The sequence below is a fragment of the Schistocerca serialis genome, chromosome 3 (assembly GCF_023864345.2).
Source record: "Schistocerca serialis cubense isolate TAMUIC-IGC-003099 chromosome 3, iqSchSeri2.2, whole genome shotgun sequence".
NCBI lineage: Eukaryota > Metazoa > Arthropoda > Insecta > Orthoptera > Acrididae > Schistocerca > Schistocerca serialis.
Window position 1 is genome coordinate 917,950,434 of NC_064640.1, and position 22,767 is coordinate 917,973,200.

A 22,767-nucleotide genomic window follows, 5' to 3' on the forward strand; every position below is an offset into this window, starting at 1 on the left:
TTGGCACTAAACATGTTGGCAGATGACATTCACCAGGCATTCGCCATAACCACACCCTGCCATGGATCGCCACATTGTGTACCGTGAGTTGTCACCCCACACAATGTTTTTCCACTGTTCAATCATCCAATGTTTATGCACCTTACACCAAGCAAGGTGTTGTTTGGCATTTACTGGCATGGTGTGTGGCTTATGAGCACCTGCTTGACCATGAAATCCAAGTTTTCTCACATCCCACCTAACTGTCATAGTACTTGCAGTGAATCCTGATGCAGTTTGGAATTCCTGTGTGGTGGTCTGGATAGATGTCTGCCTATTACACATTACGACCCTCTTCAACTGTCGGCGGTCTCTGTCAGTCAACGGAGGAGGTCAGCCTGTACACTTTTGTGCTGTTCGTGTCCCTTCACATTTCCACATCATTATCGCACTGGTAACAGTGGACATATGGATGTTTGGGAGTGTGGAAATCTTGTGTACAGGCATATAACACAAGTGACACCCAATCACCTGACCTCGTTCGAAGTCCGTGAGTTCTGTGGGGTGCCCCATTCTGCTCTCTCACGATGTCTAATGACTGCTGAGGTTGCTGATATGGAGTACCTGGCAGTAGGTGACAGCACAATGCACCTAATATGAAAAACGTTTGTTTTTGGGGGCATCTGGATATTTTTGATCACATGGTGTAGTAGTCAGTCCTATACTGAATATTTTGATGTAAGAGACCACTGACCTGACATGAACAGCTAGGGTTTTTTTTTTAATTAGCACAAAGGGGTTAAACCTTATAGCAAATATTTAAATTGGCGACCAGTGTTCTCAAAGCATGTATTGCATGATAATCCACAGACAGGACTAACCTCTGGGTTCAAAATTATTTGATTTCATCACTTGCATGCCATGATTTTGATGAGAATTTAATTCCTGCTCTCCATTAGTATTCTCCACGGTGCATGCTTTAAAGTACGAAATACACAAGCAAGTTAATAGATGCTTCTTGATTAACTTATTCTTACATTATACAATTTCCTCAAATTAACTGTGTGAACAAATCTTTGGCAAGAACACTGGCCAGCTGCCTTTGGATTTAACAACCAAGTTATTTGTAAATTTCCATTCACAGTGATAAATTTCCTTTGGCAAAGGAAAATATTTCTCTGTATATTAGTTCCACTTTCTGGGCACTACATACAGTTACATCACACATTAAACCCATGCCTATAAATTCTTAAGTGAGTTATGTTCCATTTTCAACAATAAGTCATAAGCTGTAAACTAAGGTAAATTCCACCATGGGCACACCATGGATGACTGTAATTATGTTTTCTAACATTCGAGTTGGCGTGCCAATTTTTTTTGCATGAGTAGGCGTGTGGGATATTCAGTATCCCACCTTCTATGGTAAGTTATAATTTCTTTAGGAATCAGTTAAATATTTATATTTATTCACTGCATTATAAATATAAATCTTTTAGAGCTCACTGTGGCCCTCAGGATATCCATAACTGTACCATCTGACTCCCCCCAAAGTTCTTTTACATTTACATGTTGACTTCCCTCACAACTAAAAAACACTGAATAGTGTCATAATTTCACACTCAATCCATAATTTTAAAATCTCTTGTACATTTGTAGGTTGTTCTAAGGTTGGCAATACATTTGCTAGAATGGAATACTATCACATTTATTATATCAGTTCCATGGTAAGTGTAAATATGAATGGCTAATCAACACCTGAACCCAGTTCCTCTCTATTAGAAGTCCAGAATTTTACCAGTGTATCAAACAGGATATTTGATGTATAGAATTACGTAACTCACAGGTTCATTTCTATGGATCCTCTTTTGTGCTTGGATGTAACTCTTTCTGTGTTATACTGTGAAATCAACAGTGAATCATATTTCTTTGATGTTCTCTGCTTTCAAGTATTTGTTATGGTTTAAACTTACATTGGCTACAAAAAGTCAGAACAAAGAAAACAGCCTGTTCATTCTCTCTGCATATCCTTTTCTGTTCTATCCTTAAACTCATTCCGTTGTTCTACAAGCATCTCTGCATTGGCTTATAATCAAAAACCATTATTTAAACATTCTCTGAGCCACAGATGATAGTATTTGAAGCAATGTCCTCTGTACTTGATGCATTACTTATGCTGCAAATCATTAAAGTATAAGCCAGCAACACTTCAGCACAATTCTGCCTGAGTTACTTTGATTTAAGACTTTTATCAGAAAGACATAAAATGAGTGTCAGGAGGTTCCTCGAATTTCAGTGACATATGCAGAAAAGATAGTATTCTTAGAAAAAGAAAAAAACTTATATTAGGTGTATTAGTGTAGCAAACAGAAATAAAGGCACATTTTCTGCATGACTTCCATTAACTTATTTCAAATATAGACCTACAGATTGCTTGGAGCATAAGACTGGATGTATAAAATTCATGATACTAGGAGATGAAAGCTGTCATTTAAATCAAGTAATTTTCCAACAAGATATTACCAAATATATGTGTACACTTAAGCATTATTTATGAGTTACACTAATTATATTACACAAACAGTATTGTTATTTACCTAAGTGGGAAATATGAAGACTGGGAGAAATGGTGTGGCCTGGAACTATAAGACCACCTGTATAGCCTCTCAATAATGGCTGCATAGGCTTCACATTCATCATACTTTCTTCTTCTTCACCAAAGGTTGTTTCCCTCGATTGTGCTGTCCTGGTTTCCTGCGTTATTATCTGAACAAAAAAGTTGCTTTGGACAATATATAAAATACTATTTTCATAAGATATTTTTACATGATGAAAATTGTGCAGATAATGGAAATTACCTTATTGGAGTTGTCAAAAGTGGTCTCTATCATTTTTGACAGTGGCTTTGCTATTTCAGGCCCCTTTCCTCCATCACTGCCACTCTCTGAACTTGGCTGGAAAATTACACTGCTATCAGATGAGATTGATCGACCAGTTGAATTTGAAGTTGAATTACTAGATTCACTCATTTTGGTGCCAGATTCAGCTGATGCAATATTTGGCATTGGCGAGACCATTGCTACACTGACAGCACCACTTGAGTTGTCATCCCAACCAAACTGTTTCTGCCGAGGTGGCAGTGCTGGTTTAGTTGGAATTGTAGGAGTTTCATCTTTATTTGTTTTACTTGTTCCTTTAATAGCAGCCATGGGTTTAGGGATACTGCTACCACCAGAAGTAGTATTCAATTTGGATGTCTTTGGCTGAATTAAATTAGAAATTTTTGATTGTTTAATAGGATTATCAATTTCTGCATAGTGGAAGTCTGGCATTTTACTTCCAATATCAGATCTGCTTCCTCTCACTTCAGTCTCATTGTTAACTTTTGGAACATTGCGATGTGTTTGTTTTGGTGAATCATTTTTACGAGCAGTTTTTGGTGAACTGCTTTTCACAAGTTTATTCCTGAGCCCACGCACAACAGATTTTGGGCTGGGTCCATCGTTGCAAGGTAATGGAGCACTGAAAAGCAAGATCATAATCAAAGTAATTTCAGTTTTGATATTTACTTTACTATTACGAACATAAAATTGAAAAAAAGTTTAATTTTAATAGTTAACAGAAAATTCCCTTATCATATCGTAAAGAGAACACTTTTGGCATACTCTTATTTGGCCTGAGTATTAAAATTTGCAAATACTACATGGGCCTCTATCCAACTTTACACCTCACGAACCTCTTAGTTACGTACGATTAACTTTACAATTTAGTAGCTTTATTTACAACACTTTTTCTATTGTGCCTGGCCTGGAACACGTATTTTACAAACAGTACGTCTCCTGCCTGCAAGTAGCTTCTGTCTAAAAAAAAAAAGTTTGGAGTTATTGAAACCTCTGTTATCTTGACGGGAAAGATAAATGCCTGTGAATAGAAATTTATGAGTAATCATGTGGAGATGCAGAAAGAGCATCTTCACCCTTACAAATATATGCGTAACGTATACGTAACATGAAGTATCTCTTTTACCTTGTTGCTGTTTTGACATCACTACACAGGCTGGTTGAAGAATCGCTCTTTTCTGATCTCGCAGAACTGAAGCCACTTGAACTCGATGTTCTCTTCGAAACGACGGCATTACCTAAATAAAGAAATATCAGCTTCACGAATGCAGTCACTTTCTGTTTTTCTTTAAATCGAAACGGCGAAAAGTTGTCACGGGTCGTACCTCCTTTTACCCTTTCAATTTTTTCCTTTGAGTTAAAAATCTTCAGCTTATCAAGCATAGCGTTTTTACCCGCTGGTATCTGATTGTTGGTCGGTAAACTGTACGGGCTACTCAAACCTCCAGCAGGCTGTCTTACGGACGATCGGTTACTATTTGGTGGGGTGTTACTCCTTGTACTGTAAAACACAATATCTTCATTTGTAGTTTCACTTGTAAGTAAATATACAGAATAATGTTACGAATAGCAGTACAGCCTTTCCTGAAATCTGAAGTATGTTTCTCTGATCGAACCATGCAAATGACACACAGTTAAACTTCGCGCCGTCTTTCTATAGCTTTTGTACAGCAAACACACATGAGCTGACTGCGCGATCAGTGTACTTGTCACAGTCATTTTTCGTCTCTTCAGCGTTGTCTGACAGTTATCGAACTTTACTTTACGCATTGAACACTAAATCACGCACGGCACGCAAAACAAATATACAAACATAAGCCTAATCTTCGCACAAGTGACAGCCTCACAACGTCTCTTTAATGAACTAAATTCTTTGAAATGTGCGAGAGACATCACACTTCATCTGTGGCGACAAACGTAACAAAGCGGTTTCTTCAGATTGCAGGCAAGGTCTGTCTTGTTATGGAAACAATACAATATAAATCAGTGTTTTATTGTTTGATTGATACTCAAATAAGGAATTAAAATACTTCAGATAGGAGCGATTAAAACTTTTCACGGTGTCGAACAACTGTTGGTATAGTAAACAACTACTGAATTGTTAGATGTTATCCCTCGATGTTACAAAAATATGACTGGATTCAAAAGCAACTGAGCAACAGGAACCGAGTGCACTAGGAAGAATCTTGCACTCTGCAGCGGAGCGTACAGTCATGAGCCCTTCTGACAGACAGCTACTATGTGCCGCGACGGAACCGAGTCCACGGAAGGGAGAAGAGGCCCTCGATCGAGTCCTGGTATGGCACAACACTGTCACGATTTGTAAGAGATCCATATTATATGCTCCGTTGAAAAGTCTGACAATATTATGATACAGTTACATCCTCTCATAGTCTCGTTTAAATATAGGTCCAACTATGGCCCGCTTTTGTCTTTGATGTAACCTATGTGAAAGGACATTATCTGCTCCCGAATCCACAACTTCTGTGCGCCTCTATAAGATGTTTCCGCAGGCGAGGATCCAAGGGGGGAAGTGGCCGTGTGTGTCATGAGCCCTTCCAACTCCCCTAAAAAGCAAAAGTGCTGTACTAACCATTGATGTAAAACAAATTAATACTGAAACTGTTTTTATATTTATTATTGTTGAAATCATAGACATCTGTGGCACATTAAATGTGAGTGAGAGCGTAAGATATATTTGGGGTGGGAGAGGGGGGGGGGGGGGGGGAGGGATAGAGATGATAAGACTGTGACAGCCCACCCACTCTACTCAGAACCGAACCTTGGACCCTCGCACTGACACCAACAATTTTAGGGTGTGATAGGTGCCTACCCACACTATAAGCAGGCGAAGTGGGAGCTCATAACTCGATGCACCTCCCAGAAGGTCCCCTCGTTAGTAGCAATAAGGATTGGAACGATCACATAGGCTCAGTCGTAGGTAAAGCAGGTGACAGACTTCGGTCCATTGGAAGAATATGAGGAAAATGCAATCAGTCTACATAGCAGATTGCTCACAATTCACTCGTGCTACCCATCCTAGAATATTGCTACAGTGTGCAGCCCCTGTAGGCCTAATAACTAGGGCCAACAGAGGATGCAGAACGTACACGAAGAAGGGCAGATGAATGGTCACAGGTTTATTTGACACATCGGAGAGTGTCATAGAAATGTTGAAAAAACTGAAATGGCAAAGACCTGAAGATAGACTAAAAACTGTCCCGAGCCAGCCGACTGGCAAAGTTTCAAGAAACAGCATTAAATGATGCCTCTAGGAAGATACTGCAACCACCTACGTATCGCTCCCATGGTGATTGTGAGAAGATTAGATTAATTACAGCAAGTACAGGAGCAATAAGGAATGGAACGATCAGATAGGTAAAGCAGGTGACAGACTTATGTTCATTGGCATTCTTCCCACGCTCCATATGCAAATGGAACGGGAAGATACCCTAATAACTGGTACAATAAGAAGTACCCTTCGCCATCGCTTCACAATGGTTTGCCGAGTATGGATGCTGATATGGTGAATTTATACCGCTTCGGATTTATTTTTCTGTTGATCTTCGTAATTTTGTTGGTAAAAGCGTTGATGATATTCAAGTAAGTTGTATATGATAATGCTCCTTTTTAATGGTGAAAGAGAGCATAGAGTTATGAAGAACTGAAGTGCCACGGTGCTAATGGTGAATATTTATTCAGGATCAGGTCAGACAATTATTGTTCCTGCCATATACCCGGAGGCGAGCAGCTGTGAAGTTTAGAGTTTAGGTTAGAGTTTAATGTCCCGTCGCTGTCTGTGTAATTAGAGACAGAGTACAAGCTCAGCTGAACAGGAGGCAGAACATCGGCCATACCCTAATTCAGAGATTCACAGACGCAGGTCGCATGCCCCACTGATACCTGACCACTGACCGTTCGTTCTTGTAATTTTATCGTTTTCTTTTTTTTTTATTTTTCTTTTTTTATTTTCTTTCTTTTTTTTCTCATATTTCATTCCCTCCCGAAATGGAGAGAGCGAACCCTTGTAGGACTTAGCAGTTTTGAGCCCAATATAACTGCCATTGGGGCAGGGGGGTCTTAAATGTCTCACGGCAAGATATTTTTGAACTTGCGGAAATTGGAAATTTGTGGTAAGTTCCTATGGGAGCAAACTGCTAAGGTCATCGGTCCCTAGGCTTACACACTACTTAATCTAACTTAAACTAACTTACACTAACAAGAACCCACACACCCATGCCTCAGGGAGGACTTGAACCTACGACGGGTGGAGCCGCGCGAACCGTGGCCAGGCGCCTAAGACCGCACAGCTACCCCGCGCAGCTGAACTTGCGGCCATTATTCACGTAAGGGGTTTGCGATCAGAGTGCTAGCAAGGCTGCACACCCCTATTCCAATAGCAGGAATCATCCTATTAAACCTACAAACTGCGGAAAATGTGAGTTGAGTCTGACGGGAATCTGAAACTCGCTCCTTCTGAATACGAGGCGCTGTGGGATCTCTTTCGGTTGAACCTCTGTGAGCTTCAAGTGACATTTTGCCACCCTCCTCCCCATTCGATGAGAACTATTACAATACAAGTTTTCATCATACAGCGGAAGTAATTACTGCTGAAAGTTTTTGCTACATACAGGCCCTCACATGCGTAATACTCTTTTTCTGTTCATAGGAAAGAACAGCGAGACTATCGCTACATTCTTCACATAATCATACTGTGCTTATATTCTTCAGATAATCATACTGTGCCGCACGGGGTAGCCGTGCTGTCTAGGGCGTCTTGTCACGGTTCGCGCGGCTCGCCCCGTCGGAGGTTCGAGTCCTCCCTCGGGCATGGGTGTGTGTGTTGTCCTTAGTGTAAGTTAGTTTAAGTTAGTTTAAGTTAGATTAAGTAGTGCGTAAGCCTAGGGACCGATGACCTCAGCACTTTGGTCCCTCAGTCTTTACCACCTAATTCCAATTTTTTAATCACACACACACACACACACACACAAATGCGCGCGCGTGCTTGTAAATGTCACTTTTTCGATGGATATCCTGATTGGTGTAGAAATAATTTCACGGAATACGTTACATCCTGCCAACTAAAAATATACCTGATAGGACAGAGAGGTCAAAACCGAGTGATGAAACTGCACAACATAATTAAAGGATCACTTTTTCCAAACCCCGTAATTGTCTCCCATTGCGGCGCAGAAACATGAAATCTAGCTCAAAAGCGCCAGCAACGTTCCTCTCCGACGGTGCAAAAGCGTAGTGACCTGTGACGTCACCCTCGGGTTCAGCGACGCTTCAAATAGCCGAACAGCAAGGTGTCGACACATGTGAAAAAAAAGGCCAGGTCTCAGAAGTTCATGCGAAGTGTTAGGTGGGTCAGTGATGTCAAATTAGCACCAAATTTCACCACAATTCTACCCAACGCCCCCATGGACGCGTCACACTATGGGAAGGTCGGCACACCCCTTCTTAAACACGTTTCACCCCTTCTTTCAACGCCTCTGCGATGGAGGTCAGAACCACGACTTTCTAAATTGAAATTACGCGGTTTCCATATGGGTGGCCGAGAGAACATTTCAAGCATGCCGCCGCTAAGTATCCAAACGCATAACCTAGACTCTAGAGGGTGGCATAAAGGGCCTCAATGGAACCACTCCTTCCCTTGTGGCGTTGATTCCCACACATTTCGCCTTCGAAAACGACAGCTCGGCGTGCGGTAACAGGAAGACGTTCTTGGCAACCTTTGACACTGCTGAAACCCCCTGGGCGATTGAACCCCTCTCTAAGGACGTCTTGTGCCTGTAACCCCACTGTGCGTGTTCGCACCCCTTTGGAGTGTTAGCGCGGCCGCAGTTTTTGCTCTGGTGTGTAGGGTGGAACCACTAGAGCCCGTTGAAAATTGTTGTGTACGTAGTTTCGCGTAGTCAGCGCGTACACAACTTTCCCACTAGAGCGCGACCCGCTAAGCACAACAGCGCAGGCGCAGCGCTCGTCCGTCTCCGCACTACGAGATGGCGCTGCCATAGACACGGACCAAATTCTGCTTCCGCCGATCCGCGTATTAATATGTATTCGCAGCCAATGAGATTGCTGCTCACGTAGAACCGTTTCTCCTCGCGGATCACACTCGCGCAGTGGTACATGAACGCGCGAGGTATTATAACGAGTGTACAGACCTCCGAATAGTCAGTCTGCATTTGTCTGCACCATTCTGCATTTGTCTGTACCAGTCTATAGTCAAGTTTCAGTCTGCTCCTAATAAGATTACCATATTCCTGTACATAGCCATGAAGATAAATGTATAGACACTTTTGTCAAGTGTCAGAGATATATGTGAGAATAAGATTAACGTACCAATACCTAAGGAACTTCAGATTGTCAATTGTAAATAGCATCCAGAACCAAGTTAAGTAATTTTTATGCTTGTTATTATTTTAATAAATGTGTGTGAAAATTAATCAAGTTCTGTTTAAAGTTGGTCACCGTCAATCTGCTACTCTAAGCGTGCAAGTGGCATTTCTATCGTCTGACCTAATGGCGGAAGATAAACGCGCCACGATAAGACCACGAGACATATTATTGACACTCGCCTACTTCGTTAGAGTGACAAGTCAAATAATCCGATGGTGTGTGTACTGAAGGTCTTACAGTACGCTCACCACAAAAATCATTCGACGATATTTGAACGTCATCCGAATCAGCAAAGGGTGTTTACGCTTTTTCAGTCCACCTGTGACGTGATCACAAGGGGTGTGCGACAATGACAGATGCACGAATAAAACGGCGAAGGGTCCCTTAATGATCGCTCAGCTCGGCAACACCCTTCGTGCTACCTGCACAGCTTTCTTGAGCACTTTAAAAATCTACCTATACAGGGATTCCTAGGCGCTGGTGTGACAGGCAGCGATTTCGACACCCCTGAGCTGAACGGCTCTACGTCGCTGAACTAGCGTCTTCTGGCCGCATGCGAAATCTAAGTATACTAAAAGTAGTATATTAGTTTTGCTACTTGGGCAGAAAAATAAATGAACTGAAATAGAAAGGATATAAAATTCAGACTGGCGATAGCGAGAAAAGCTTTTCTCAAAAAAAAAAAAAAAAAAAAAAAAAAAAAAAAAATCATTAACATCAGTGCAACGTGGGATGCTACAGAAGAATGCTGAAGATTAGTTGGACAGACAGTTTAACTAATGAGGAGGTAATTAATCGAACTGGGGAGAAAAGAAATTTTGGCCCAACTTGACTAAAGGAGGGTTCGGTCGACAGCGTACATCCTGACGCATGAAGGAATCAGTCGGGAAGTGTAGGGGATGGGGGGTGGGAGAGAGGGAGTGGATTGTAGAGCAAGACCAAGGCTTAAATAGAGAGCGCAGGTTCAAACGGATGTTGGTTGGATGTAGTAGTTAAGCAGAGGTGAAGAGGCTTTCACAGGATAAATAAGTGTGGAGAGCTGCATGAAAACAGTCTTCGTATTGAAGACACGACAGGTTACTGCCCTTCATTTCGAACAAAGTAGCATAATAGTTAAAACAATGGACTAGCATTCTGAAGAGTAGGTTTCAAATACCTGTTCCGCCATCCAGATGTAGGTTTTCTGGTTTTACTAAATATATTTCGCAGTTCCTGTGAAAAGAAATTTTTTGGTCGGAAGCGAATGCGGCTCTTTGGAACTTCTCCTTAATGTTCATTCCAGCTAAAAGCAAAATTCGGGCTGGACCGTTTTCTTACTGTAACACTTTACCACAACTACACCTAAAACAGATGCTCCGTCAAGTTGATACAGTCAACAGTCAATACCAAAACTAGTCTTCAACAGGTAGCAGTAACTGGGAAGCAGGCAAGTCCTTGTAGCCCACTTCTGCTACAGTGCCAAGTACAGACACGAGAGGCGAAAGCCCTCCCACAAAAACGGGAACGTACTCAATTTCCCCGTCTCCAGACTCCACTCTACAAGTCTATATGTTTTACAGTCTGTTGATACCGCTCCCTGGGCGTTTGCTAAAGCGAGGCTTTTCTGCCGGAAAGCAAGTGATATACTGTGGCCGGCCATTGTGACCGAGCGGTTCTAGGCGCTTCAGTCTGGAAGCGCGCTGCTGCTACGGTCGCAGGTTCGAACCCTGCCTGAGGCACGAATGTGTGTGATGTCCTTAGGTTGGTTAGGTTTAAGTAGTTCTACGTCTAGGGGACTGATGACCTCAGATGTTAAGTCCCATAGTGCTCAGAGCCATTTGAACCATTTGATATACTGTGGTTCATCGGATCACGAAAGTCTTTGCACTGTTTCATCGTCATGTGATGAAACTCTATACATCAGGTGAGGCGGCGCCTAGCATTTTTCAGTATGATGTGTAGATTATAGACAATTACTCGCTGACATGAACTACATTTTCGTGCCTCATGTGGAACTTCCGGCATTTCGGCAGAATGTGGAACTTTCGGGAAAGGATTACGATGGATTATTGACGATTTCTTAGAAAACCGCTTATCAACACTTGATGGTATTTGAAAGTTAAATTGGGACACCCAGAATAACATCAGGAATCATTGCCCTGGGTACAATTATATAGGACTGCCGAACCCGTAGCGACCATTTGTGGCTAAAGTCTTCATAGCATAGAAGTTCCACAGGATGGGGATCCGTTCTCGCCCCATCTCATATCGAATATATTGTCTTTTACTCTCCAGCTTATGAAAGAGAGTCCAATGCTCTTTTCTCATCAAAATTTTGTTCACAAAAATTGTTTCACATGGACGACTGAGATAAACTAATCGCTACCTTCAAACGCATTAATTGTCGCACTATTTTTGTTTCCATTTCATTAAAAACAATACTGTACGCAGAAGGTAGGTTCAGAAGGTCACATCCCGCCCACGCCATGGTTATTACATACGGAACCTAGCTCACTTCATCCCTGTTTTAGAAACTGTTCCGACATTCGCCTGAAATAATTTAGGAAAACCATGGGAATCCTGCATCAGAATGGTTGGGTTGTTGTTGTTGTGGTCTTCAGTCCTGAGACTGGTTTGATGCAGCCCTCCATGCTACTCTATCCTGTGCAAGTCTTTTCATCTCCCAGTACCTACTGCAACCCACATCCTTCTGAATCTGCTTAGTGTATTCATCTCTTGGTCTCCCTCTACGATTTTTACCCTCCACGCTGCCCTTCAATACTAAATTGGTGATCCCTTGATGCCTCAGAACATGTCCTACCAACCGATCCCTTCTTCTGGTCAAGTTGTGCCACAAACTTCTCTTCTCCCCAATCCTATTCAATACTTCCTCATTAGTTACGTGATCTACCCATTTAATCTTCAGCATTCTTCTGTAGCACCACATTTCGAAAGCTTCTATTCTCTTCTTGTTCAAACTATTTATCGTCCATGTTTCACTTCCATACATGGCTACACTCCATACGAATACTTTCAGAAATGACTTCCTGACACTTAAATCAATACTGGCTGTTAACAAATTTCTCTTCTTCAGAAACGCTTTCCTCGCCATTGCCAGCCTACATTTTATATCCTCTCTACTTCGACCATCATCAGTTATTTTGCTCCCCAAATAGCAAAACTCCTTTACTACTTTAAGTGCCTCATTTCCTAATCTAATTCCCTCAGCATCACCCGACTTAATTAGACTACATTCCATTATCCTTGTTTTGCTTTTGTTGATGTTCATCTTATATCCTCCTTTCAAGACACTGTCCATTCCATTCAACTGCTCTTCCAAGTCCTTTGCTGTCTCTGACAGAATTACAATGTCATCGGCGAACCTCAAAGTTTTTATTTCTTCTCCATGAATTTTAATACCTACTCCGAATTTTTCTTTTGTTTCCTTTACTGCTTGCTCAATATACAGATTGAACAACATCGGGGAGAGGCTACAACCCTGTCTTACTCCCTTCCCAACCACTGCTTCCCTTTCATGTCCCTCGACTCTGGTAGGGATTTGGTTGGGTAGGGATTTGGAAAAGGAAAAAGATCAGTATTAGACGTCTACAAACATTACAGGTATAATAATTTAGGTGGCATTTCCCGGTTTTCCCATTTAAAACATGACTCTCTATTAAACCCTGTCGGGACACGTAAAAATCCTAATTACATCAGCATGGATAATACAGGGCTATTACAAATGATTGAAGCGATTTCATAAATTCACTGTAGCTCCATTCATTGACATATGGTCACGACACACTACAGATACGTAGAAAAACTTATAAAGTTCTGTTCGGCTGAAGCCGCACTTCAGGTTTCTGCCGCCAGAGCGCTCGAGACCACAGTGAGACAAAATGGCGACAGGAGCCGAGAAAGCGTATGTCGTGCTTGAAATGCACTCACATCAGTCAGTCATAACAGTGCAACGACACTTCAGGACGAAGTTCAACAAAGATCCACCAACTGCTAACTCCATTCGGCGATGGTATGCGCTGTTTAAAGCTTCTGGATGCCTCTGTAAGGGGAGATCAACGGGTCGGTCTGCAGTGAGCGAAGAAACGGTTGAACGCGTGCGGGCAAGTTTCACGCGTAGCCCGCGGAAGTCGACGAATAAAGCAAGCAGGGAGCTAAACGTACCACAGCCGACGGTTTGGAAAATCTTACGGAAAAGGCTAAAGCAGAAGCCTTACCGTTTACAATTGCTACAAGCCCTGACACCCGATGACAACGTCAAATGCTTTGAATTTTCGGCGCGGTTGCAACAGCTCATGGAAGAGGATGCGTTCAGTGCGAAACTTGTTTTCAGTGATGAAGCAACATTTTTTCTTAATGGTGAAGTGAACAGACACAATGCGCGAATCTGGGTGGTAGAGAATCCTCACGCTTTCGTGCTGCAAATTCGCAATTCACCAAAAGTTAACGTGTTTTGTGCAATCTCACGGTTTAAAGTTTACGGCCCCTTTTTCTTCTGTGAAAAAAACGTTACAGGACACGTGTATCTGGACATGCTGGAAAATTGGCTCATGCCACAACTGGAGACCGACAGCACCGATTTCATCTTTCAACAGGATGGTGCTCCACCGCACTTCCATCATGATGTTCGGCATTTCTTAAACAGGAGATTGGAAAACCAATGGATCGGTCGTGGTGGAGATCATGATCAGCAATTCATGTCATGGCCTCCATGCTCTCCTGACTTAACCCCATGCGATTTCTTTCTGTGGGGTTATGTGAAAGATTCAGTGTTTAAACTTCCTCTACCAAGAAACGTGCCAGAACTGCGAGCTCGCATCAACGATGCTTTCAAACTCATTGATGGGGACATGCTGTGCCGAGTGTGAGAGGAACTTGATTATCGGCTTGATGTCTGCCGAATCACTAAAGGGGCACATATCGAACATTTGTGAATGCCTAAAAAAACTTTTTGAGTTTTTGTATGTGTGTGCAAAGCATTGTGAAAATATCTCAAATAATAAAGTTATTGTAGAGCTGTGAAATCGCTTCAATCATTTGTAATAACCCTGTATTTTACATTATAAAGTCTCGTTCTTTCCGTTTTTAGGTCGAAGAGAGTTACTGTGGCAAAACTGCACGCAACAGCCACTACATCAAACTTAATTCCATTCTATTTAGAAGTTAAAAACTTTAATAATGCGTATAATTGTTTCATAAATAACTCTAAATCATAAGAGGGAACCCACCGTTTTACGACTATGAACTTCCTATCAATTCTACTTCTGTACCACAAGCTGCAAAATGCCAATCACTGCAAAATCGGAGGGTATATTTTGCATTACTTCTTAACATAAATGGCAACTCGGGCTTCCACTTCAACTTTCAGAGTAGTTCGTGGTTCCCGCATAACAGTAAATTCTGTTGTAAATTTCTTACTCGTAGTGGGCGTAGCGAAACGAAGCACAACCACTCTCGATAAAGAGATAAAAAAAGTCGCAGCCATATTGCCACAAACCGCAGCTAACTAGCCAGGCAGCCGTACTGCGTGCACGAATCGCATGCGAACCATCAGATTGCCTGGGATTTCCATGCGACCAGCGATCCGCAACTGATCGCTGCCATTTGCCAACACACGTGCGACGTCCGAAGCGATCTGTCGCCCATGCGCCGATCCGTCGCTCGTGTGTGGGTCCATTTAGTCGAGGATCACTCTCCATCAAGATATACTGGGTGATCAAAAAGTCAGTATAAATTTGAAAACTGAATAAATCACGGAATAATGTAGATAGAGAGGTACAAATTGACACACATGCTTGGAATGATATGGGGTTTTATTAGAACCGAAAAAATACAGACGTTCAAAAAATGTCCGACAGGTGGTGCTTCATCTGATCAGAATAGCAATAATTAGCATAACAAGGTAAGACAAAGCAAAGAGCAATATGCCCACCATCATTCCTCAACAATACCTGTAGTCGAGGAATAATGTTGTGAACAGCACTGTAAAGCATGTCCGCAGTTATGGTGAGGCATTGGCGTCGGATGTTGTCTTTCAGCATCCCTAGAGATGTCGGTCGATCACGATACACTTGCGACTTCAGGTAACCCCAAAGCCAATAATCACACGGACTGAGGTCTGGGGACCTGGGAGGCCAAGCATGACGAAAGTGGCGGCTGAGCACACGATCATCACCAAACGACGCGCGCAAGAGATCTTTCACACGTCTAGCAGTATGGGGTGGAGCGCCATCCTGCATAAACATTGTACGTTCCAGCAGGTGTTTATCAGCCAGGCTGGGGATGATGCGATTCTGTAACATATCGGCGTACGTCTCACCCGTCACGGTAGCAGTTTTGCTGTCCAGCGCCATCTGTCGGACATTTTGTGAACTTTTTTTTTTAGGTTCTAATAAAACCCCATGTCATTCCAAGCATGTGTGTCAATTTTTACCTCTCTATCTACATTATTCCGTGGTTTATTAAGATTTCAAATTTATACTGACTTTTTAAGCACCCTGTAGATCACTCTTGGTCTCCCATTTCCAAAAATAATAAAACACTTATCGTAATTCACTAATACGGCGAAGGTTAAAAAAAAAAAAAGAAAACAGCGACAAAAATGGAAAAATACGTGATCTTACCTGTTGGGCGGTAGATGCTTATCCGGTATAGAAGCTCGGGGCGTGGACTTGGGTGTGGGGATGAAGGACTGCACAGCAGCCGATGGGCTGGTAGACCGGGAACTGCTGCTGGACACGGGCTTAGTCGCACCTGTGCAAACAGCACGTTAATAAGGCTTACAGCCTTAGCGACAACTGTGGCCTAACACAACTATAACATATCTGACAAACAGTTTGATTAAAAATATTTGAAGTGGCTACACTAATGTAACGTATTTATGTTTTTTGATATTATATTACGGAGTTCTGCAGTCATACAGATGAACTCAGCGTTTCATTTACTAGCTCAGCTGCGCTCTACTAAAACTACAGTTCGATAGTTCTGGTACAATACCTAAATAACGTAGTACGACTTCTCTTTTATTGTCAGTTTGTTTTGCACACAATCAGAACCGCATATCGTTCAGTGTTAGTCCTTTGAGTATTTTACACTGATCAGTCAAAACATTACGAGCACTGCCCATCGTGACGTTGGATGCCGCCTGGTGGAGTTTCGCGCACGCGATGCAGTGACAAAGGTATGCAAGCGGAACAGACACGGACGGGGGATCACCCTAGTGAAGATATGGGCTGCAAATGGGGAAATACATTGAGATAAGGGACTTTGAGAAAGGGCAGATTGTCATTACGCACATCCCGTGGAAGCGTGTCTCGGAAACGTCGAAGCCGGTTGAATGTGGACGTGCTACTGTAGTGAGCACCTACGGAAAGGGGTAGATGAATGGGTTCATATGGCTCTGAGCACTATCTACATCTACATCTATACTCCGCGAGCCACCTTACGGTGTGTGGCGGAGGGTACTTATTGTACCACTATCTGATCCACCCTTCCCTGTTCCATTCACGAATTGTGCGTGGGAAGAACGACTGCTTGTAAGTCTCCGTATTTGCTCTAATTTCTCGGATCTTTTCGTTGTGATCATTACGCGAGATATATGTGGGCGGTAGTAATATGTTGCCCATCTCTTCCCGGAATGTGCTCTCTCGTAATTTCGATAATAAACCTCTCCGTATTGCGTAACGCCTTTCTTGAAGTGTCCGCCACTGGAGCTTGTTCAGCATCTCCGTAACGCTCTCGCGCTGACTAAATGTCCCCATGACGAATCGCGCTGCTTTTCGCTGGATCATGTCTATCTCTTCTATTAATCCAACCTGGTAAGGGTCCCATACTGATGAGCAATACTCAAGAATCGGACGAACAAGCGTTTTGTAAGCTACTTCTTTCGTCGATGAGTCACATTTTCTTAGAATTCTTCCTATGAATCTCAACCTGGCGCCTGCTTTTCCCACTATTTGTTTTATGTGATCATTCCACTTCAGATCGCTCCGGATAGTAACTCCTAAGTATTTTACGGTCGTTACCGCTTCCAATGATTTACCACCTATGGCATAATCGTACTGGAATGGATTTCTGCCCCTATGTATGCGCATTATATTACATTTATCTACGTTTAGGGAAAGCTGCCAGCTGTCGCACCATGCATTAATCCTCTGCAGGTCCTCCTGGAGTACGTACGAGTCTTCTGATGTTGCTACTTTCTTGTAGACAACCGTGTCATCTGCAAATAGTCTCACGGAGCTACCGATGTTGTCAACTAAGTCATTTATGTATATTGTAAACAATAAAGGTCCTATCACGCTTCCCTGCGGTACTCCCGAAATTACCTCTACATCTGCAGATTTTGAACCGTTAAGAATGACATGTTGTGTTCTTTCTTCTAGGAAATCCTGAATCCAATCACAAACCTGGTCCGATATTCCGTAAGCTCGTATTTTTTTCACTAAACGTAAGTGCGGAACCGTATCAAATGCCTTCCTGAAGTCCAGGAATACGGCATCAATCTGCTCGCCAGTGTCTACGGCACTGTGAATTTCTTGTGCAAATAGGGCGAGCTGAGTTTCACATGATCTCTGTTTGCGGAATCCATGTTGGTTATGATGAAGGAGATTTGTATTATCTAAGAACGTCATAATACGAGAACACAAAACATGTTCCATTATTCTACAACAGATTGACGTAAGCGAAATAGGCCTATAATTATTCGCATCTGATTTATGACCCTTCTTGAAAATGGGAACGACCTGCGCTTTCTTCCAGTCGCTAGGTACTTTACATTCTTCCAGCGATCTACGATAAATTGCTGATAGAAAGGGGGCAAGTTCTTTAGCATAATCACTGTAGAATCTTAAGGGTATCTCGTCTGGTCCGGATGCTTTTCCGCTACTAAGTGATAGCAGTTGTTTTTCAATTCCGATATCGTTTATTTCAATATTTTCCATTTTGGCGTCCGTGCGACGGCTGAAGTCAAGGACCGTGTTACGATTTTCCGCAGTGAAACAGTTTCGGAACACTGAATTCAGTATTTCTGCCTTTCTTCGGTCGTCCTCTGTTTCGGTGCCATCGTGGTCAACGAGTGACTGAATAGGGGATTTAGATCCGCTTACCGATTTTACATATGACCAAAACTTTTTAGGGTTCTTGTTTAGATTGTTTGCCAATGTTTTATGTTCGAATTCGTTGAATGCTTCTCTCATTGCTCTCTTTACGCTCTTTTTCGCTTCGTTCAGCTTTTCCTTATCAGCTATGATTCGATTACTCTTAAACCTATGATGAAGCTTTCTTTGTTTCCGTAGTACCTTTCGTACATGATTGTTATACCACGGTGGATCTTTCCCCTCGCTTTGGACCTTAGTCGGTACGAACTTATCTAAGGCGTACTGGACGATGTTTCTGAATTTTTTCCATTTTTGTTCCACATCCTCTTCCTCAGAAATGACTGCTGTGGTCATCAGTCCCCTAGAACTTAGAACTACTTAAACCTAACTAACCTAAGGACATCACACACATCCATGCCCGAGGCAGGATTCGAACCTGCGACCGTAGCAGTCGCACGGTTCCGGACTACGCGCCTAGAACCGCGAGACCACCGCGGCCGGCTGAAAGGGGTAGATGGACAGTGAAACTATCACTAGGCGCTAAATTGTTGGACGTCCACGACTCTTCGCAGAACGCGGTGCTCGGAGGCTTGTTTGCTCTGGTTTTTGAAGTCCCGTGCTTCTTGACAGAGCACCTTACTAGGTGGAGGTGGTTTGCCGTTGCCTTCTTCCGACCGTAATGAGGATAAATGAGGGTGATGAAGACGCCACAACAACACCCAGTCATCTCGGGGCAGGTGAAAAGCCCTGACCCCGCCGGGAATCGAACCCGGAATCCCGTGCTGGGGAAGCGAGAACGCTACCGCGAGACCACGAGCGGCGGAATTTGTTCTGTTAAGTTGGATAGATGGTGATCTGTGGCATCTCTGCCGGAAGAGCACAATGCTGGTGCACGCACAAGTGTTTCAGAGCACACCGTTCATCGTACATTGATGTCCGGCCCCGGTAGCTGAGTGGTCAGCGTGACGGAATGTCAAGCCTAAGGTCCCGGGTTCGATTCCCGGCTGGGTCGGAGATTTTCTCCGCTCAGGGACTGGGTGTTGTGTTGTCCTAATCATCATCATTTCATCCCCATCGACGCGCAGGTCGCCGAAGTGGCGTCAAATCGAAACACCTGCACCAGGCGAACGGTCTACCCGACGGGGGGCCTTAACCACACGACATTTCATTATCGTACATTGATGAACATGGGAGTTCCACAGAGACCCTCCCTATATGTGGTGAGCTAACGACATCGTCAGTTACGATTGCAGTAGGCACGGGATCATCGGGCTTCGACCGTCGATCAATGGAAGCTTGCCGACTCTTCCGCTGAATCACATTTTTCCTACACTAGGTCGATGGTCGTCTCCACATAAGCCGTCATCAAGGTGAACGGCGGCTCGAAACGTGCAGCGCGCCACGGACGCGGGCTGCTGGGAGTAGTATTATGCTATGGGAGACATGCTCCTGCCCTTTCATGGGACCTGTGGTAGTAACCGAAGACACGCTGACAGCTGCTAACCACCTGCATCCCTCCATGCTTGATGTCTTCCCCAATGGGTCGCTATCGGGCGCCATCACTGCGTATGCAAATCAGCGGCCCATTATTTACGCGATTACATGACCTGTGCGTAGATATTTCATGCCACGTACCTCCTCAGACGTACCAACAAACTGTCGGATCCCTGATGCACAGCATCAGTTCTTTCCAAAGGCGGACAAAGAAGCTCTTAAGCAGTTGATCATAATGTTTTAGCTCATCAGTGTATTTCCCTACAAAATGTAAATTGCATTTTATAAGTAATAAAAATTTGTTTATCGCATAATTTCTGCGCTTTTATGTAACCAAAGCAGTTACTTTTGATGCAAGCGCAGTTTACATGCACAAAAAAATGAATGAATATAATTATTGCCGGCCGAAGTGGCCGTGTTGTTAAAGGCGCTGCAGTCTGGAAGCGCAAGACCGCTACGTCGCAGGTTCGAATCCTGCCTCGGGCATGGATGTTTTTGATGTCCTTAGGTTAGTTAGGTTTAACTAGTTCTAAGCTCTAGGGGACTAATGACCTCGGCAGTTGAGTCCCATAGTGCTCAGAGCCATTTGAACCATTTTTGAATATAATTATTGTTGTTATTTTTTACTCAGGAGAACGTTCTTCTTTATAATCAAAGGCAAGAATTTCCTGTTATTACTGAGAAGTGCGGAAGTTGTTTATGAACAACAGAAACATGTTTTGTATAAGCTCGAAGAAATATTGAAGCGATGCTTGATTTTTTTGTCTTTTGTTTTGCGTTTTTTTTTTAATTTTACCTTTTTTGAGAAAATTGGTTTCTTGGTGATATATAATAAATCTGTATCGCTTTTTTATTTTTACTACAATATCGCTATGTTTTCCATTGCAAATCAACAATTTTCGAATAAAACCAGACTTAAAAAGTGATAGTTTTAATTTTGGTATAAATACCTTTTATTTTTAAGTAATAGACAGGAGGATAACTACATAGAACTAAAATGTTCCGTACGTTATGTGGCCCTTTATGTACCCTCACTCAGTTTCTAAGCGGTTCAGCGCTGCTGCTTTCTAGGGGAACCTAGTAAGAGACTGATCGCATAGGCAGACAAAGCTATCGAAATGAGGTGACCCCCGATAGGTATTCAACACACCTAAATGTTCAGATAACGCTGTTACGGTCTTAACTGAACAAAGCTGCTTGCAAAACTATCGTAGTCTACTCTGACTTACGATAGCCTACGGTAGTTTTACGATTCTGCTTACTAGTATTCAGTGTAACCATCTTTGCAAGCTGTCGATAGCGATCTATCTTTCACATGAACCTACATAAAAACATTACTTTCCCGGCATGTCCAAGTACATGTTTCCAGTAATGATCTGTGTCATACAGAAAAAAGATGTGTAAAATGTAAACTGTGAAATTGTTCAGAATACGTTAACTGTTAATGAGTCACGAAGATGGTGCACAACAGTGCAGAATTCTCTGTGCGCAGATTCACACACAGTGTCTGTTCACTGCACCATTCTGTAAAATGTTGCCTCGTTATTAAAGACAAATTTTTTACGTAAGCTTTCTGTGTCTGTAGATATCTTTACTGGGTGCTACGGTCTGTTGGAAGAAGTTTTTGAGTTTTCTGATACGGTTGTCACGATCGGCAATATTGTATACAAAACACCCAACAGCACAGGAATACTCAGGTTTGATCACATTTGCGTAAGTCGATGTGTGTTCACAAAGTAAAGATTCCTATTCTCCCAAACACATATTACCATGGCTGCAAAATAAACTTCTGATTTGCAGTAGTGTTGGTAATTCGCAAACATTTCTGTGTAATTTTATGTCTTTTTTTTTTAAGCTAAGGCCAACGGCCTTGCCGCAGTGGTAACACCGGTTCCTGTCAGATCACCGAAGTTAAGCGCTGTCGGGCTGGGCTAGTACTTGGATGGGTGAGCGTCCGGTCTGCCGAGCGCTGTTGGCAAGCGGGGTCTCACCGTGTTAGCCCTTGTGAGGCAAATTGAGCAGCTACTTGACAGAGAAGTCACGAAAACTGACAGCGGCCGGAAGTGGTGTGCTGACTCATGCCCCACATCCAGTGACGCCTACCGGCAGCGGATGACACGGCGGTCGGTCGCTACCTTTGGGCCTTCCGAGGCCTGTTCGGTCGGAACTTGTTTTTTTTTTTTTTTTTTTTTAGTTAAAAAGAAAAGAAAATCAGTACATCAGTTATTATTAATGACAATAAATGAATTTCTGATATTTGTATGCCGGCCGCGAAAGCTTCAATTCTATGAGTAAATTGATTATTTATTCTATTTACAGGTGTAAGATAATTCTGATGAACAGTATCAGTTTTAGCCTCTATTGAATACCAACACACCTAGGAGGAATACAGTAAACGCAGAGGTAGCCCACTGTTTGACCAGAAATGTGCAAATATTTAGGCTGTTAAAATTTATATTTATGCGGGTTGATTTTAAGGTTAACAAGTTATATATAAGATCCTTCGCCGCATTCGGCTGGGTCATCATGGGAATAGTAATCGTGAAACTGAGCAGCAGGAATTTTTAGAAAGAACTGTCATTAACTCTCTACCTGGCCTGAAGTACTGATGTTTTTTAGGCAAAAATTCGTGTATTTTCTCACGTAGTCCCATTTTGGGTTTATATATTTCGTCCAGCGTTTTCCAAGCCTCTCTTTCAAGTGAGGTTATGGTGGCACTAAAAATGACTACCCATTCATCTGACTCAAATTGTTTTTCTGCAGAAAGCTTCGTTGGATGTAGGAATAGGCGATAGTCAATGGGTGCCCAAAATGGTTAATAGGTTGGATGTTCAACAGTTTATACTGCCAGTCCTTCAGTTTTGAGAATGCCAAACACTTCTGTAGACAAAATGGCT

The 22,767-nt window shown here is 42.7% G+C and overlaps 1 protein-coding gene and 1 pseudogene across 3 annotated transcripts in view; one reads left to right on the forward strand and one right to left on the reverse strand.

The window, feature by feature from the left end:
- LOC126471177 (protein sickie-like) overlaps positions 1-22,767 on the reverse strand; it is a 749,505-nt gene that overhangs the window by 223,748 nt on the left and 502,990 nt on the right. For all 3 annotated transcript variants that reach the window (XM_050099283.1, XM_050099285.1, XM_050099284.1), the window contains 5 exons: positions 15,902-16,031; positions 4,202-4,377; positions 4,003-4,114; positions 2,835-3,498; positions 2,574-2,742 (listed from right to left, as the gene is read on the reverse strand). In XM_050099283.1, the coding sequence (XP_049955240.1) occupies positions 2,574-2,742; positions 2,835-3,498; positions 4,003-4,114; positions 4,202-4,377; positions 15,902-16,031 (1,251 nt within the window). The remainder of the gene's footprint in view (positions 1-2,573; positions 2,743-2,834; positions 3,499-4,002; positions 4,115-4,201; positions 4,378-15,901; positions 16,032-22,767) is intronic.
- On the forward strand, positions 21,731-21,848 carry LOC126472054 (5S ribosomal RNA; annotated as a pseudogene).